Below are 18664 nucleotides of genomic sequence, written 5' to 3'. Positions count from 1 at the left end.
TATTGGAGACCTGGGAAGATCTTAGGAGCAGGGCTTGGTCCCGCCCTGGAGGCGGAGTTAGTCAGCGGAGCAGGGAGCGCGTTTCCCATCTTTCCCTCCAGGTGGTGCTGTAGGATCGCGGATGCGGTCCTGGGGCGTGGCTCCCCGCGGTGAAATGTGCCAGCGAGGGGCAGGGCCGGGGCGGGGCCAGGGCGGAGCGTGGACCCGCGGCTGCCGTCAGAAAGGTATCGAGGGAAACGAGCTGTTCCGGGACGGACCGTTACACACTCTAGGGGACTTATGTACAGGGACGCAGGGACGCGTCAGAGAAAGAAAGGGAGAAACAGGAAGTTCTGGGACAGGGAGAAAGAAGGGGAGTTACGTCGCCTAGGAAGTCACTCCATCCTTCCCGTTTGCCCCTGGCATCCCCTGCCTTTCTCTCCTCACCCTGAGGACCTCCACTCTTCACTCACACCCTCTGGAACGCACTGGGTGTTCTGGACACACATGCACGGTTGGGGCTGGCCAGTGCTTCCTCGCGGCCAGCATCGGGCCCAGCCATGGCAAGCTCGCAAGCTCTAGTGCCCAGGATGTCTGTTAGCAGAGGAATTCCGCGGCACCGGACATGCCAAGAAAAACGGGCGTGCTGTTCCTCAGTTTGTCTAGAGGAAGCCTTACGCCCTTCCCTTTTGGAAGCTGGGAATGGAAAAAGTGACTCAAAGAATCCCCAACAGGGTCACCATATGTGTACCATCTTTTCCCGGAGGTCTGCGCCACTTAGGAGTACCATCTTTTGTCTCCTTTTCCCCGAATGTGCGCCATTTCACCCATTATTACTTTTTTACAGTGCCACACACAATCATACCTAGCCCTTCCCATCACATACGGGGCCCCGTGGTATCAGTAGCACACCCCCTCACGATGATAAATCGTCCCCTTTCTCTTGACCCCCTCCCCCATCAAAAGACCTCAGGGATAGTCCTGGACACCTCGGTCCTGGGCATCCTGAAAATGAACCGCAGACAGTGAAGGAGCCCTCATCAGAACTTATACACACTTCTCAGGCCACGAGAGAAGGAGACCATTGGCAGGAGACAAAGCAGGTTTATTAGGGTTCTGGGGCCAGGGATGCCTAAGGTCTGAGTTAAGGCAGCTCAGCTGGTTCTCATGGCCCAAGGGGCAGGCCAGGGCAGTGAGAAGGGGTGAGTCAGTGCTGAAGCCAAATCTTTGCATCTCAGAGTCCCTGGCCAGATACCTCAGGGGTCAGTTCTGGGAGGGCTTAGGGATACAAAGGGGTCTCTCCTGTTCCCTGGGGTCTTTAAGCTTTTGCCAGAATTGGGGAAATGCTCTGGGGGCAGGGAACCCTGAATGCACAGCCTTCATTTCAGTAACGACCATTTAATTTGTTCCTTGGCAGACTGAAGAACCTGGAGGAGAGGGAATAAGGTTGAGAGAAAGAATTGGGGGGGGGATGGATATCAAGTGCCTTACCACGGTAGTGAGGGGGAGGTCTACAAGCCCGCTTTCTCTAAGTGTCCCCGCAATCCTCCGTCACTAGGTGGCAGCAGCTCATCCGTGCTTGGCTTGAGTGGGGCCAGGCAGTCCAAACTGGCTGCAGCCGGCTCCCAGCTCAGGCCCGAGCCTGCACAGTTCCCGCGGCTGCAGCCAGGGGTGTGGCAGCCGGCCCGGTCTCCCCTAGGCCGTGCCATTCGAGCGCCCGCCCAGAGTGCCACGTCTGGGCAGAGACTAGGCCCAGGCCAGTCACTTCCTGTGCCCAGACACCTCGGCAGCCCCCTAGCTCTGGCCTGGGCTGCCAGTGTGTCCTCAACACCCCACCCCAGGTCGCTGCTGATGTGGCAAAGGGGGCCAAGGGGGGGCTGGCCCGGTGCTGCCACGGGACACCTGCATTCAGATGCATTCATTCTCACATCCTGCTGCGGAAACAGCCTCGGTCCGGGACTTAGACAAATCCATACAACTGGGCACACACAATGCCGACAGGGTGGGGACCCCAGGTCTGTCTTTCAGATCCCCTCTCCCGCCATCAAGCTTCATTCCCCTCCGAAGAAGTCCCATCCTACGCTGTATGTCTCTTCCTCCTGCCCAGTCTCCCTCCTCCCTCGGGGCAGCCCGGCCCTGGGTTTCTCCTGCTTTTCCCAGCCAGAAACTAACCTTCCCCTCACTTATCTCCAGTTCACTAACTACAACTTCCTTGGTTCTTCCTCAAGAATTCCATTAAAGTGCTATGTCTTCATTTTTTCCCCCTTTGGAAAAAATAGGAGCTGGGCTAAAAGCCTTCCCTGCATTAGCTCTCCTAATTCTCCTAGTAACGCTGTGAGCAGTGTCCTGTGATCATGTAAGGCCCAGAGAGGTTGAGTAACTTGCTGTAGGTCACACAGCTTGCAGGCCGTAGGGTGGAAAAGACACCCTGGGATGACTCGCACCAGCACCTGTGTTCCTAACTGCTCTGCTCATTGCTCTCCAACCTCTTTCTGACCTGAAAACTGCCATGTGGCTGCCTTCATCCCAGCAAGGTATGAGGAGGCCTGGGGAACTGGGAGGAGAAAGACACAGGGTGCGCAGCAAGGGCAGTAAAGGAAGTGGGCACCACACCTGGGGCTCCACGCGGGATGGCTTGGGTCCATCCCCTGCCTTAGCTGTCACAGTAGGAGGTGGTTAGTGCACTGAGGCAGGAAGCTCCGTAAAAGCAGGATTAGTCTGGGCAGAGAGACCTGTGGGCAGACAGAACGGAGGTCAAGCAGTGGGCCTGACAAGCAGGAAGTTTGCACAGCTACGGAACCAGTCAGGCCTCAGATCCAGGAACCTACCCGCCCCCCACCCCCCCAGCCGCACATGCATCCCAGATAGGACCATGCAGGTGAGGATGGACTTTTCCACAGCCAGGTCATTCAGGGGCAAGGGGACAAGTGGTGAGTGGAGACGGTTAGGGGGTCCCTTAACACTCCAGCAGGAATCCTAAACAGCATGGCGTGAAAGGGTAGAGAAAAACTCCTATTTGGTATCCTTTCTGGGTTTGGGGGAGCATCAGGGGCCTCAGGCCCCAGAATGCTTTGGGGGACAAGGGACCCCAGTCATCTCCAGAGTGGTAGCTCACCCTGGGGTTTCGATCCAACTACTCCAAGCCAGGCGATGAGGAAGGCTGCTGGTGAGGCAGGTGCGCATCACTTATGAATACCCAGCTCTGCACCATGACTCTCCAGGAGATGGCCTGTCACTGCCCCATCCCTTCCCTCCTGCACCCGTGACTTCTCAGCCTCGACGGCCCCCTTAGCTCCCCTTGGGAGGCTCTGCTCTCCTCCCTCTAGCCCACTTCCAGGGGCAGACAGACACAGGGGGCCTACCTGGGCCACACTCTGTTCAGTCAGGCTGCTGTCATCGGCCTGCAGGGAAGCAGTATCACAGGGCGGTCAGGCCAGGGGAGGGATTGGGTGAGGAAAGCGAGGTGAACGAAGGGGGCTTTGGAGGGCGGGGGGAGGTGATGCAGTGCTGGGGGGACCCAGAGTGCACCCGTATCACCGGTGAGTGGGAGCCCTGCAGCTTGCCACTCAGAACCAGGCCCCTGGGGCCCACCTATGGATGGGTACATGGGCAGCAAAGGCATGAAGGGGAATAAAGATGGGGAGAAAAGGTTTCATCCAGACACGAGAAGCTAAACTAGGCAGGGAGGGTCTCTCTGTACCCCCACTCTCCAAACTCAAGGCCAAGGCAGCCGCCTGGTGTCTCTTGGAGAATTTCTTTCTTTCCCCACTCTGTACTTCCCACTGGGGAGGATGGTGAGGTACTTGGTAATTCTACAGGGGGCAGAGGGCAAGAGATTTCTTTTATTCACTGCCACCCCTGCAAGTGCATCGACTCAGGACCTGCTTCTGCTAGAGGAGCATGGGTTCCTAGTCTCCTGGCCTTGGCATCGCCTACACCAGGAGGACAGGAGGCGGGGAGGGTGGGAAGGGCGGCCCGGGAGAAATGGGAGTCAGGGACACGCAGGACGACTCTTACCCTAAAATTCACTTTCTGGATCACTTGCTGAGGGTCGCTCTCCAGAATCACGCTACAAGATGAGAGAGAAACCAGGAGGAAAATCAATGACATGACTCTCCCCTCTGCTGCCTCTCCCTGCCAGGCCCCTTCCCTCTCTTACCATATCCTGCAAGTGCCCCCTCCAGGGTACCTTCCCGCTGATATTCCTCAGCCAGGACTCTCCCTCCCTATGGATGCCCCAGCTTTGATTCCTCTATGATTCAAACCTGATGGTCACACACTTAGTTGTCCCTGGTCAAAAGCTGTGAAATGGGGTGAGAGCAGTCCAGTCTAGAATGATCAGAGTGTCAAAAGCAGAGACTGAAAAACTTTGAGCTCTTGAAAGTGCACTTCACGTTCTGGATCTAAGGATGAATTCAGATGCAGTGAAGGAAGGGAGGGCCTCTGGGGACCCCATCCTGTCTCACTAGGATTCTGTGCCACGGGGTCATGCCGTACAGGAGGGAAACAGAACACTTAAAATCAGGATCTGTCTTCCCTTTCGATAGACCCAAGTACCAGGGCTTCTCTTGGCTAGCGGCCAGTCCTTCACCATGCAGTAGGGGTGCAGGGGAGCTTTTGTGGGTATGTGCAGGGCTGCGGGTGTGAGGCCTGGTCACTGCGGGTGGGACAGAGGCGGGGGGGGTGGGATTGACTGAATGCTCTTCACCCCATGAAGCTCCTCTAGGGCAGAAGCTGAGTTTTTCTTTCATGCCAGTCCCAGGGGAGTGAACAGATATTTCTTGATAGCCTCTTCCAGGCCCCATCACTGGGGCACCCGGCACCCCTTCACCAGAGATCCTTTCATCCATAAAGACAGGAGTATCCCAAGCCAAGGCTCCCGTCCAGGCACTGTCTCAACTGACACTGCCCCAGTTTTCCTTAGAGGGATACTGAGCTCCTGAGGGGGCAGAGACTGGGCCTTCTGGGGGTACAGGCCTGGATGTATACAAAGCTTACATCCTCCTTTGCACACTTCTTCCAAGGCTTTCATTTTGTATTTATAATACTGTATGTGTGTTTGTGTGTGTGTGTGTGTGTGTGTGTGTGTGTGTGTGTGTGTGTGTGTGTTCCTTAAAGAGGTTCCACAAAATTGTATACACTTCAGGTCCTACCAAGGCTGGTCTTACCCCACTCACTTTGGGGTTCAGGCAGTTAGCACAAGGCCTTGCCGCAACAGGCGTGGGAGGGGAGAGGGAGGGAAGGAGTGCGCCGTGCCCCCCTCCCAGAGTGTCCACTGTCGTGGAAAGAGCACAATCTCTGGAACCACGCACATGGCGTTTGATCTTGGCCCTGCTGCTCCCTAGCCTCAGGACCTTGGTCGGGTCACTTGAATCTGTGAGCCTCTGTTTCCTGTCTATAAACTGGTTGTTATGAAAGAGGCAAGTCTTTCTCTTATCCTTTGCCCCAGAGCCAGAGTTCTTTTTCTCCCTCAGTATCATCCGAGATGGAAATTCACTACCCAACCCTTCCGGGAAGGGCTCCCAGCTTCCCAGGACTATCGGAGCACAGCAGGAGGTGGTGATGTTCATTGGATGAGAGGCGAGAGGCGTGAGCTTCACCTGCCTCACCTCATTTAATCCCCACACCGGCCGAGGTAGTCCCCTTATCCCCATTGGAAGATGAGGAAAGATAAGGAAAGGTCATATCTAGCTGACCTAGGCTGGGATGGCGCTCTAAGAGCGGGGGTGTGGAGGCAGTAGGGAGCTGAATGGGGATCTCCCAAGGAGAGGCAGGGGCCTGTCCTGCCCCTTTCTCCTGGGCACTGGAGATCAAACCATGCCCCCAAACCCTGCCTGTTCAACAGTTGGCCATCGTTCGACCCGTGATTGTTTCCTTGTTTGCCTGACTTTGTCTAACGCTGAAATCAACCTCCATCCTCATGAGCCGTGTGGGGGAAGGGAGGGAGGAGTTGGCCAGAGAGCCAACAATGTGCTTGGTACCATCTAGAGCTGATGACCCTCAAAGGCACCTCCCACTGTGAGTGTCCCGGAGCCGCCCCTCTTCTTTCCACCCACTCCTCACCCGCCATCCACGATCTCGTCCAGTACCAAGAAGGCTCCATCCATGTTCTCCAGCAACCAGCGTTTCTCCACATTCTTCCTGAAGACAGACACAGCTCCTGGACCTCTCCATGGCCAGGAGGAGCTGGGTTTCTGCCTAGGTGAGGCAGACCCTCTCTCTCCACCCATTCCCCCACCCCAAGCACAGAGAAGGAGAATGTCAAGGGCAGAGAGGGCAGCGCCTATGCGAGGGATTCCTGAGCTTAGGCCCCCCTTTGCCCAACCTCCCACACTCAGGGCATTGACATTGCACCCACCAAGTTACCCCTAATGCATTTCATAGCTAGGTGTCTCAGCCGCAGATATTTATTTTTGGATTATCCTGGTTTGGTTTACCCAGGCTATGTTCCCTGGGACAGATACCAGGTAACTGAATGGGGGTGCAGTGAAAGCATCCCGAGCTTCAAGTCAAAAAACCTGAGTTTGAGTCTCTGTTCTGATATAAACAGACTGTAACCCCAGGCAAATCACCTTGCTTCTCTGGACCTCATTTTCTGGCCATAACCTGATGTGGCTCTGCTCTGGGTAACACCACGGTGGTCCAGTAAAGGGCAGGGGCCTTGGAGGAGGGTGCTCTGGCTCCAGTGTTAGTCTTTTGGGGACTTCGTGGGGAATGCAGAGGAAGGGTCCTGCCTCTGCGATGTATCAAGGCCTGGGGGGTGAGGGCCTTGGAGGGCAGAGGACCTCACTCACCTTAACACATGGCTCAGGGACTCAAACAGGCAGGTGAGAACAGACATGAGCATCAGCTGAGGGTGGGTGCATCAGGGAGGAGGAAAACAAGAGAGCTTGAGGTTGAGAGGCCAACGGGAGCATTCAGAGCCTACCTGTGTGGGCAGTTGTCCCTTTTCAGAGAGGACAGGGCTGGAGACTGACTGCAGCTTGACCCCAGGGTGCCTCCCGATGCATGGGCTGAGAAGTACTGGGGTGCCCTACTGTGGGACCCTAAGTGCATCCTTCCCTGGTGATATTTAAGGAAGAAACCAACGCTCCCTGCCCGGGACTTCATTTCTGGTTCCTGGGGAACCTAAGAGGCATCATGGATATGTCCCATCCCAAAAAGACTCATTCTGGGTGCTCCCCAGCCCCAAGAGCCTAGAAGGAGGAGTACCAATGATAAGCCTTCAGAACCCAGCTTCTACCCCAGAATCCAAGCTACGGACAGACCCTCTTTGTCACCCCAACCTCCTGAATTCACCTCATTCTCGTGGGAGGAGCCCACCACATACAGGAAGAGGTCAATGCTGCTCTTGTAGATGATTGTCATGCCCCCGAAAAATGCAATCTCACCTAGAAATGGAGGGGGCTTTCAGGTCTGGCCACCTCTGCTGGGCCCCTCCTCCCGATCTCCAGCTCTGCTTCTCTCCCCCTTTTTCCTTCTTCACTTTCCAAGGAACCCTTGAAAAGACTAGCACCAGGCACACCCCCATTAGGCTACTCACTCTATGTCTGGTGACTGTCTCATTCTGAGAAGTCAACAAATCCAGTGCAGGGTGTCCTTCGGTCCCCCTCCCACCATGTGCAATGCCTTGTTCCAGCCCCAGGCTGGTGGGGGACACACAATGCCGTTGGCCTCTTCTGCTGAGAGAGAGGTCTGGGTGTGTTGGGGGGTGGAGTGGGGGGGGTTAGAGAGGGATTGGGAGTGAAGGTCCCCCAGAGGAAGGGAGAGGAGAACAGCTGGGAGGGAGAGGAAGAAGGAAAGGGGATGGCCTGTGGGTATGTATGGCCGACAGGGATAGATGTGTCCGGATTGAGAGGCTGGCCGTGTGCATCGGAGAGCTTCGGGCAAGGAAGAGGCGGCCACTTACTGTCAGTCCGGCTGGTCTTGTTGAAGACATTTTTCTCGAAGGCCATCTGCTCCTTCAAGGAGGGGAATGTCTCATCATAATACTATGAGAAAGGTAAGGAGAGGGGTGATAGCTTTTCCACAGGGCCTGGCTCCTCCCTGGATGGGAGGTGCTGGCCAAGCAGAGCCCCCATCCCCTGTTTGTAGCCCTTTAGGCCTGTGTGCTCACTGTCTCCCCATAACTACACATTTTAAGCAAAGGAAGTCATAAAAAGTCGAGGAATTTTAAGCCCTGCTTTTGGAGTCCTTGCCTGATTTCCTGGAGGCTTTTGTACATTTGGCAGATGTTCAGTGTGCTAAGGACTGGGGTGGTCAGTGGGTCACCCTGTTGCTACAGGAACCTGAGTCCACAGGAAAGAATGCAGAGCTGGGGGGGGGGGGTCCCTTATCACAACGATGACAATCACAGCAGCTACTTTGTTATCCCCATTATATTGAGGGGGATGCGGAGGTGTGAAGAAGTCAGGTAACTTCCCCGATATCTCGCAGTTGTAAGGGGCAGAACCAAGGATGGTCCGACTTCAGACAGGGTTGTGGTGATGAAGACTACATATCAAAGGGAAAGTTTCTGGCGCACACCGCATAACTAGATGGATGCTTTTTTGTCTGGCTGGGTGAGCCTCTTTCTGTGACTCAGTGTCTTAAACTGAACATGGATGGGTCCTGGTGGGAGGAGGCCCTGGAGCCTTGGGCATGGCTGATCATCTGCTGGAGCAGTGTGTGATCGGCTCAGCTTTCAATTTTCTGGATGTGGATTTTGCCACTTAGTACCCCATCTGCAGGCAAATTAGTAGCCTCCCTGCTGGCCACTGCTGTGGTGAGCAAGCTCATTTGAATATCAGGAAGACAAAAAGTTTCAGTCCCAAATAAACACATCTAGAATGCATTTCATAGTTTAGATGCCATAGTCTTACTGTATGTAGTTAATTGTGTCGATGATAGACATTTCTTTTCGGATTATTCTAGTTTGGTTTACCCAGGCCATGTGGGATAGACACCAGACAACTGAACAGTTGGTGCAATGAAAACCACCCTCCTGAGTCAAAATACCTTAGTTCAGATCTGTGTTCTGATAGTAACACTTGTGACCTTGGGCAACTCAGCTAGCTTCTCTAGACCACATTTTCTTCATTTGTGGAAGGAGAGAGCGGGATCAAATAGTCTCTAAGATCTTGTCTGGTTCTAAATTCTCAGACTCCTCAGACTAAATCCTGAGTGTTTCCCAAACTGTAGAAGAAAAGTGGAGGTTGCTTATATAGAATATGGGGACTAAGGCTCCTGGGTCCCAGACTCAACACTCCCCTGACCTCTCAGGAGGTCCTTCTGTGCCCAAGGTCCCGCTGACCACTGGAAAGAATGGTGAGAAGACACTTCGGGGAATAGGAGCAGAAACAGAGGTACCACACTGCCCCCGCCCAGGGCCAGCAGTCTGACAAGGCAGGCAGATGGACAAAATGACCTTTGGAGGGGGTCTAAGCTGAGTTGCTCTGAGTCACTGAGCCCACAGTGGGGTCTCTCCTGAGACAGGAGAGTCAGCTGGGTGGGGACTTCTGGTCTTGGGGCTGTAGCACAGTGTCCTCAGGGGCCTTCCAGTGAGGGTGGGAGGTTACCTTGGCCAGGAGGCGGTGTCCGTCATTATCTAGGATGAAAACAGCCTTGATGGTGTAGAGGGAAGGTTCCTGCAACTGACACCAGGGGAGAGCTCCGTTGACTCCTGACTCAAGGCAGACACCCTGCCATCGGCTCTATGGCCTCTGCTGGCCCCAGGAGGCCATCCTCAGGGTCCAGCCACCCCAAAGGTCCACAGCTGGTTCTGGCCCACCCCTGTGCTTCACGGGCCAACTCGGGCGCCTGCTCCACTCCCCGCCAGATGTTCCACTGCAGGCCCCGGGTGGGCGCTGTGCCCATTGGGTGCAGAAGGTCCGTCCGGGCCCAAGTTCTGTCATGCACTGACTGCTCCAGAGCCCGAGTCGGAGTGTATCACAGAACCTGGGCCGGGGGGACAGCGGCGCCGAGCCTCCTCCTTCCAGCGGACCCTGGGCCGAGGCTGGACCCGCGCTCTCAGCGCGCCCCCAGCCCCCTGGCCCGGGGAGGGGGGCTCCAGAAGCCCCACACGTCAGCCCACACCCCCCACACCGTGGAAGCTCGAGTCCCGGGCGGCCCCGCCACTCCTCACCCCTCCCAGCGGAACCTCGGTCCACCGCCCCTACCCCCCCCCCCCCCCCCCCCCCCGCCTAGAGCCGTGCCCATCACCGCTCCGAAATGATCCAGAACTTCAGTCCCACGCGCACTCGAGCCCGGCTTCCTCGCGGGTCGGCGCCCGGAGAACTTTTTCTCCCCTGCCCTGGCCCCGGGCCCCCTCCCCGGGCGGTCGGCGGGGGCCCCAAATTCCCGGGCGCGGGCGCGCGAGCCGTGAGTTGGCGGTCCCCCCCTCTTCCCCACTCGCCCCCCCCAGCCCGGCTCCCGCCGCCCGGGACCCCGGCGCCCGCCCGCTCCGTACCCGCAGCCCCGCCGGCTCCCCGGCTCGAGCGGGCGGCGCCGGGCCCCCGGCCTGGGCCGCTGCGGCCCCCTCCCCCGGGTGCGGACGTGGCCAGGCCTCCGGCCGCTGCATTCCGCCCGCCGCCCCGCGCTGACAGCACCGCCCGCCGCCCCGCCTCCGCCCGCACGGCCCGCCTCAGCCCGCCCCGCCGGCTGGGCCGCCCCCCGGACGCCGCGGCCCGTGCTGTCCCCGCGGCCACAGGCCTCGCGCCCTCCCCATCTGCCCCGCTCTGCGTGTCTTCCCTTCTCCCCGTGGCCCCTTCCTGCCTCTCGCCCTCCCCGCTCTCCCTTCCCGCCCACCCCGCCCTGCGCCCCGCAGCCCAGCTCCCCTTCCCCCGCTGCTCCTTCCCCTCTCTCCTCCTCCGCGGCTCTCGGTTCCACCGAGTCCAGAGCTCACCGAATCCTCGCGCTGCTCCGGGACCGGCCCTGCTTTTCCCCTGCCGCCTCCCGCCCTGGCCCGTGCATTTGGTTTGCTGCAGGGTCCGCAGCCGGTCCTGGGGCCAGCAGGAAACACACGCCAAGCCCAGTTTTGTCTCTTGACTCCTGTGTTCGATTCCTCGGGGACAAAATATCTCTCGTCATCCCTCGGGTCTCGGAACAGGTTCTGGGAGTGAGAGCAGACAAGAACAGTTCTGGGGAGAATCCTCTATGCAGAAAAGTTTCTCCCACTCCTCAGCAAGGGAGCCATGGCCCAGAGACACCTCCCCAGAATCTCCCAAGACACAGACAGGCATCAGGCGTTGCCGTGCTTTGGTTTCTTTGGTTGGAGAATGGTCGAGTTCAAACTTTCACTTCAGGAGACTTCTCAAGGCCAGTGGAAAATTCACATTCCGAAGGTACAAAGTTAAGTGTCCTTACCCATTTGCCCATAACAACACCATGCGTATGTTTTACATTTAAACACTTACAGCCATTAGCTAATATAACCCACACCTGTGAGATAGGTACCATCACCCACATTTTAAGGGGTGGGGAGACTCCGTTTGTGTGACCCTCTCAGGATGGTACAGCTAATAAAGACCGTAGTTGAATGGGGGAGGGGAGCCGATTTCGGGCTCAACATGGCTTCTCCCTTCTCCTCCTCAAGGCCTGTTCTGCTGTGTACCACACACTCTCTCATCCAGATGATTCCTGAGTGGGCTCTTCCTCTGCTGACGAAGGTCTTCTCGCTCTTCGAGGGTCAACTTCATCACCAAAGGGAACCTAACCCACGGGACCTAACTCGATAGGTCTCTCCTGTCACATTCTCCGTCTCAGCTCCCTACTTATTTCTTACATTGTACCTTTCTTAATCTCGAAATTTCATCTTCTCTGAGTTATTTGCATACAAATGTGTACGGTCCTTCTCCCCACCAGACTCTGAGTCCTAGGAGAACAGAGAGCATGTGTCTGTCCTGTTCCCTGTGGAATCCCTGGGGCCCTGGACAGGGCCTGGAGAGTGACAGGTACTTCAAAGGATTTGTGAATAAGTGAATGAATTCAGGTTGAGGAAGACTGTATATAGCCACAGACTACCTATTTTAAACAAAGAAAAATAAAAATGCATTTATCAATGAAACTGTATTTTATGTGCTGTACAAATATTTATTGAGTGCTTACTGTGTACCAGGTACTTTTCCAGTCACTGGGATACAATAGTAGACAAAATAAACAAAATCTTCGCTTTCATGGAACTTATATTCAAGTGTTTTGGTGTGTGTGCAGGCATTTCTGTGCAAATCAGATAAGCCACAAATGAATAAGATAGGTATTGTGTGAGGCGCCTGGGTGGCTCAGTTGGTTAAGCGACTGCCTTCGGCTCAGGTCATGATCCTGGAGTCCCGGGATCGGGTCCCACATCGGGCTTCCTGCTCATTAGGGAGTCTGCTTCTCCCTCTGACCCTCCCCCCTCTCATATGCTCTCTCTCATTCTCTCTCTCAAATAAAATAAATAAAATCTTTAAAAAAAAAGATAGGTATTGTGTGAGTTGGTGATAAATGCTATGAAGAAAAAAGATCAGGAATGTGAGGGGTTGGGGAACGCAGGACAGAATGCCATTTTCGTTAGGGTCATTTGAGAAAGGCTTCAAGAAGGTGACATTTGAACAAAGAACTAAAAGAGATAGAGAGCAAGCCACACAAGCATCTGAGGAAAACATCTGCCGAACCTCTTTCTATGATGATTTAGAAGACACATCTGAATCTTCCTTGCAGGCTATCAGTGTTATAATAGTAAACATGAATCAACACTATTTGGCACAATAAGGGGAAAAGACACAGTATTTTATTTGTTTGGAGTCCAGATCATCAGAAGTTATGTCAATGGTCATGCCGGCTCTGTATATAATAAAAAATACTGATTTGATTATTTCAATGCCTTGATATTTTTGTCAGCTAGTTCACTTTTAGCTCATATTTACAAGGACAGCATCAAAAAGCCTCCAGGGGGCATTCCCTAGCCTCTTTTTGGCATATGGTACCCGCAGTGGGAGAGGGTCAGCTTCCAGAAGGCCTGGGTTGATAGGGGACTTAGGGAGCCTGTGTGTGCTCCACGGGGGAGCGGGGGTGGGGGAGCTGGTTACAGGAGAGTGGGCATAGGGCTTAGGGTATGGGATGAGAGAGAAGGCCCTGGAAGGAAGCGTAGGAACCACAAGATCCTCCCCACTACCACCTCTACCACCTTGGTTGTTGTTACAGTTATAATCACTGGGATCTCTTTACATGCTGTGGTGAAAAAGTAAATTCAGAGACTTCAAGGTAACTTTTCCAGAAAGAGATTCTCCCCAGGGATGGTTCCTCTAAAGTCCCTCAGCGGAGAGCTCAGGACTCACTTTCTTCTCTGGGCCCCCAGCCCAGGGTGCCCCTTTAATGTAAAATATGTAAAAATGTAAAAATACTGGCTCAGTGAGCGCAGTGACAAGACAGTGTCTTCTCCAGAGGACTGTCCCAAGGGGACGTCACAGCGTAAGCCTGGCAGCACCTAAGAAGTGCACAAGTGCAGCAGATGAGAAGCAGCTGGAGAGGCTCCCTGGAATGAGGAAGCCAAAGCTGTGTTCAGAAAGAATGCAGCCTTGTGCTTCCCTGCTCTCTGCTCCCTCGGGGGTGGGTACGCTGGGGTGAGGGGTGGGGTTGAGAGGCTGCGCACATCTCTAACCAGCTGGAGTCTGCGGAGTAGCAGGACCCCGAACTGGTTCTGACAACTAAACACAGGTCCCTGCCCTTGGGAGTCTCCTGGAGGCTAGTGATTCACATGGGTTCCCCTCTGGGTCTTGGTAGATCTTGGAAGTGAGACCATTCTGTTTCCTCTGACTCACTCTCCTGCTGCCACATTTCTGTGCTGTCCTAGGATTTGGGCATCTGTTTTTGTGTGACAAGAAGAAACAGCTCCCTTGGGTAACAGTCTCTCTCTCCTTCTTGCTATAATGTCAAGAGGGGGAGGTGTGTGTGGAATGAGAGGTGTGGATGTGTGTGCTTGTGGCATCCTCCAGAGAGAAAATGAAAGCTTCCCTGTTCTGTCTGCAGGATGGGTTTCCAGCTGATTATCCTAAGGACAGCTCTCATTTCTTCAAGGCGTTTGGCTTTCTCTGGGATAATAAGTTTGTAGGGTGGGTGGAGAGAGAGCTGGGCAAGAAAGGAGCCTCATGCTCGGTTTTACCCAGGCACAGGTGGCTTTATACACAGGTCTGATTTTTTTTTTTTTAAAGTAGGCTCCAGGTCCAACATGGGCTTGAACTGGTGACCCTGAGATCAAGCAAATGAGCCAGCCATGTGCCCCATTGGATCTGATTTTTAAACCTTGTGAATTTGTATGTTGTTATCTTCATTTAGCTCAGGAGGGCCCAACAAGTAAGCGGGAAAGCCAGATTTTTGAACCCAGCTCTGAGTCCAAAACACCCACTCTTCCCACCTCAGAATAGCACCTCCCTGAAAATTACCCAACATTGTTGGGGCAATGGGATGAGGCGTGCAGAATGGCTGAATTTCATAAATTGTTACCAAAACATGAATTAACAATGAGGTGTTTTCATTGGATAGTTCAAGGAAGAGGGCATGCCAGGACTGAGAAAGACTATAATCCTAAAATCAGGTGGTGATTCTAGTCTATGCTTATGCATTACCACTGCTGTTTTTTTTTTTTTTAAGATTATTTATTTATTTATTTGACAGAGAGAGACACAGCAAGAGAGAGAACATAAGCAGGGGGAGTGGGAGAGGGAGAAGCAGGCTTCTTGCAGAGCAGGGAGCCCGATGCGGGGCTCGATCCCAGGACCCTGAGATCATGACCTGAGCCGAAGGCAGATGCTTAATGACTGAGCCACCCAGGTGCCCCCACTGCTGTTTTTCCTTTTTTTAAGGGAAAGAGAATTTATTTATTTATTTATTTAAGATTCTACTTATTTATTTGACAGAGACACAGCGAGAGAGGGAACACAAGCAGGGGTAGTGGGGAAGGGAGAAGCAGGCTTCCGCTGAGCAGGGAGCCCGACGAGGGACTCGATTCCAGGACCCCGGGACCATGACCTGAGCCGAAGGCAGACGCTTAACGACTGAGCCACCCAGGCACCCACTGCTGTTCTTTTTTACCCAATTTGGGTTCTTGCTCCAAGCTGGCGATTCTCTACTTTGCACATAAGAATCACCTGAGGAATGTTTTACAAAATCCTGATGCCCAGGGCTGCTCTGGGAGACTCCGACTTAATTGGTTGGGGATGGGACCTGGGCATGGATAATTTGTACAAGCCCCCCAGGTGATTCTAATGTGCAGCCAGGGTTGAGAAGCAATCTTCTAAGACAGCTGAGGTGTAGGGATGCACAGGGAAGTGGCTGGTTTGTGGAAGAGCTTTACCTCTTTTGAGGGTTTAATGGTAACAAGCTTGCTAATGATGTTTACCATGTAAGAAAGGAGGCCAGATGTCTGGATTAGCTGGATAACTAATTGATTTCCTTGCAAGACATGTTAACATTTAGTATTGACAGGATGTAATCCTAGAATCTCTCAGAAGGGCTATAAGGAAATCTCACAGTCATCTAATATACTCCCCTGGATTAGATGAAAGTTGGAGAGTGAGAAATATTTATATAGATTAGCAATATTTAAAAACATTTTTTTTTTTTTTAAAAGAGGAAAAACAATAGGCAACAAGGATAGCAGAAAGACTAGATTTCCCCTTAAGGGAAAAAGCAATCCCTGCTATTCCAGAAGAAATCCAACCTCTTCTCTGACGGTTTCCTGGCAGATGTCCTCCTCCCAGGATGACTGGATGTGCCTGCTGGTGGCAACAGCTTTTTCCATGGAGGAAGCTGGGCCAACACGGATATAACCCAGATGAGTAGGGTATTCAGCGTATAGTTAGCCGGCTCTTCGATGACCCTAAATCCCTGTGCATTAGAACAAACTCTCTTCCTGGCTTCCCACTACCTTCTCCTTTCCCAAGCGGTCTCGAGTCTCGAGGGCAAGGCCTGGTTTTACTGACGGCTCTCAGCCTCTCCCTTAGGGAAGGGAGCGCATGTGTTCACTTTTTCCAGTGGTCTTCTCAGTCTGATTTAATGGATATACCAGGACTGATGACACATCAGCATGGCATCTTTCTTTTGCTTCTTGGGTAATTTTCCTATTAACAGCTGTCCCAGGCAAAGGAGAGGGAGAGGATGGGGGGGGGGGGAGAAGGGAGGAGGGTGGCTTCCTAGGTGAAGGACACACCCTGGATTTTACAGGGTGGTTAATCAGTGGGAAGGAGGTTTGCACCTGCTCAGACTTGATCTGGAACTCTCGACAGAGTGGAAGACAGTGTTTGGATCCCCGCTCCCTACCATGGAGTATCAAGTATCCTGGATGCCCACAGGCTGCCAGGCCTAAATGCCTACTGCTGATTGAGACTCTCTACATCTAGATTCTCCTCAGCCCTTGCAACAGGCGAACAATTCTTTAACCGTTAAGCAGGAAACTATTGAACTGTCCAGGCATCCTTTAACCCAGTTATACAGTTCCTGATCCACCTCTCTCCCACTGAAAGCTCAAATAATCAGACACAGTGAAGCACAGTACTAGAAGTACTGTGGCAGGCAAAAGAAAATGAAGGGGACAGTGTAGGCACAAACAGAAGACTTTTCCACACCTCTCCCACCCCTTCTCTAGGGATTAACACGGAGATCCTCCCCTCCTCAGTGCCTGCACCTCACTCTACACCCAGGACCCAGAAAGGGGAGGAGAGGTTGGGTAGGGCTGCTATCTATCTCAACAAATTTTGAGTCATTAAAAGCCACCAAATGAGTTTAAACTTTCCAAGTGATGTGACGATGTCACATGTTAGCTCCCCAGTGTGGCCTTCAACCTACGGCTGCCATTTCATTTCAGTGAATATTTTCCTCATTTGACTTCACATTAGTCAGTTTGGTGTCCACTGTAAGACTTTCTTTTTTTTGCTTGTTTTTAAGATTTTTATTTATTTATGAGAGAGAGAGAGCGCATGAGCAGGGAGGAGGTGCAGAGGGAGAGGGAGAAGCAGACTCCCTGCTGAGCGGGGAGCCCAATGCAGGGCTCCATCCCAGGACCCTGGGATCATGATCTGAGCCGAAGGCAGACACTTAACCGACTGAGCCACCCAGGCGCCCCAGGACTTTCTTTCTTATCCCAGGCACCTGGTACCCTGCTATGCAGCTCAAAAGGAACTTGGAAAATACAAGTGGACCTGTCTAAAACATCAGTTTTGTTGGTGCTAAGGTTTCCCATAGATTAGAGGTTCGCCCAGTTTTTGTTTTTGTTTTGTTTTGTTTTAAACTGTGTCAAGGTTTAAAATTGTTCTGTATCTGCTGGGTCAAACAAATGACACTCTCCTATTTTCTCCAAAGTCTCGTATTTAAGCCGCGCAACTTTAGTCTAGCTTTGGTATCTTTCAGTTCTACGGTTTTTAATTATTCCCTTCTCAACCCCGTTGGTATAGTTTTAGAGTTAACAAAGCACACCTCAATTTCTCCTCTTTTCTTATCCAACAGGAGTATTTCCCTTCATGGTCTTATTAATTCCGGGTCCGAATGGTCTCCCATTTCCTTGGTAACATGCCGTATCCCTCAAAACCACATCTCTTCCACATATTAATTTCTGTTTTTAGCAGGAACTTCTAATCACAGGCCTGCCTGCTGGAGTTCTCCTTCAACTATTCAGTATTTATTGTCTACTTTGCTCCTGGCACTGTTCCAGGTTTTGAGGACTCAACAGTTAATACACAGAATTCTAGTCCTCATGGAGTTTATATTCTAGCATCTACTAGAAGCCAAATAGTAAAACGAGTTAAGTAAAACATGTGCTCTCTGAATCAGTCTTTGAAATGCACAACTACCTTAGCAGTTTGTTAAGGATTCAATGACCAGACGCTGGTGTACTTTTCTGTATGAATTTTGAAAGTGCTTTATAATCTGTGAACTACCCCAAATTAAGCCTCCCAACTCTCCAAACACGTGAGGACTGCATGTTGTTATCTGAAGAGTTAGCAGTTGGCCTCATCCTTAGTTGTACAAGGACTAGGGATTTCGCCCACTAGATTACGAAGATCTTCCTGGGAGTCAAGAATTTGAGTTGATGCCTCTTTGTCCCACAGCTGGGAACAAAGTACTATGAACTTCAACTTAGTGATTGCCTAAAGGTGGTCTTGGGATCAACTGTGTTAAAACTACCCGAGTCGTTACTAAGCTGGCAGGTTATCAGGCCACCAACCCCAGGGTTGAGTGAATCACGATCTCTGGAGTTAGGCCTCAGAATTTGAAGGTTTAACAAGCTCCCCCAAGAGAGGCTGGGGATAATAAAGCAATGTTCGAAAATCACAAAGACGTTGGCTAGGTGAGACTGGCCAGCACCTGAAATCGAGGAAAGTTCCTGAAAGGCAAGACTAAACTCGGTGGTAGTCTGGGCGGGGGTTGGAGGGTGGGGCTAGACGGGGAAGGGGAGCCCTACGGGCTGTTCCTATCACGAGAAAACTCGCCAATTATGCCACATCCCTCACACCGCCAACGCCCCACCATTGTGGTGGCAATCGGCCCGCTGGGCCATTCCCGCGACGCAACCGTCCCTGACTGGCGCGGGCCACGGCCTGCACAGAGCGGAAACGGCGATAGCGGTTTCCGCTGCCAGCACCCAATATGGCGGCTCGAGCGTCGCCACCGCGGGAAATACTCTGGGTCCCGCCTCGGCCCCCTCAGGTCTTACTGGGCTTTTGCAAGTCACCGT

The 18664-nt window shown here is 53.0% G+C and overlaps 1 protein-coding gene across 2 annotated transcripts; it reads right to left on the bottom strand.

Moving 5' to 3' along the window:
* Positions 1-1063: 1063 nt before the first annotated feature.
* COPZ2 (COPI coat complex subunit zeta 2) lies at positions 1064-10554 on the bottom strand. Of its 2 annotated transcripts, XM_027568533.1 has the most exons (10): positions 10427-10554; positions 9537-9611; positions 7889-7970; positions 7279-7370; positions 6774-6829; positions 6043-6120; positions 3997-4048; positions 3342-3380; positions 2593-2711; positions 1064-1406 (listed from the first exon to the last, which is right to left on the bottom strand). In XM_027568533.1, exons 1-9 carry the CDS (start codon positions 10535-10537, stop codon positions 2640-2642), a joined length of 657 nt encoding a protein of 218 aa, XP_027424334.1. In that variant the 5' UTR covers positions 10538-10554; the 3' UTR covers positions 1064-1406; positions 2593-2639. The 2 variants fall into 2 exon arrangements, with proteins under 2 accessions (XP_027424334.1, XP_027424335.1); XM_027568534.1 differs by lacking the exon at positions 2593-2711 and having other exon boundaries at positions 1068-1406.
* Positions 10555-18664: the final 8110 nt, after the last annotated feature.

This window comes from Zalophus californianus, chromosome 16 (assembly GCF_009762305.2).
Source record: "Zalophus californianus isolate mZalCal1 chromosome 16, mZalCal1.pri.v2, whole genome shotgun sequence".
NCBI lineage: Eukaryota > Metazoa > Chordata > Mammalia > Carnivora > Otariidae > Zalophus > Zalophus californianus.
The sequence above is the reverse complement of the archived record's forward strand: the minus strand, read 5'-3'. Positions and strand labels throughout refer to the sequence as shown.

Excerpts from the sequence above, each read along its gene's own strand:
- COPZ2 (XM_027568533.1), bottom strand. The coding sequence starts at position 10,537 with ATGCAGCGGCCGGAGGCCTGGCCACGTCCGCACCCGGGGGAGGGGGCC. Across the intron at positions 6,830-7,278 it reads GCTCCTCCCACGAGAATGAG|CTGATGCTCATGTCTGTTCT; the intron begins GTGAATTCAGGA and ends ACCCACCCTCAG. Across the intron at positions 6,121-6,773 it reads TCCCTGAGCCATGTGTTAAG|GAAGAATGTGGAGAAACGCT; the intron begins GTGAGTGAGGTC and ends GTCTGTCTTCAG.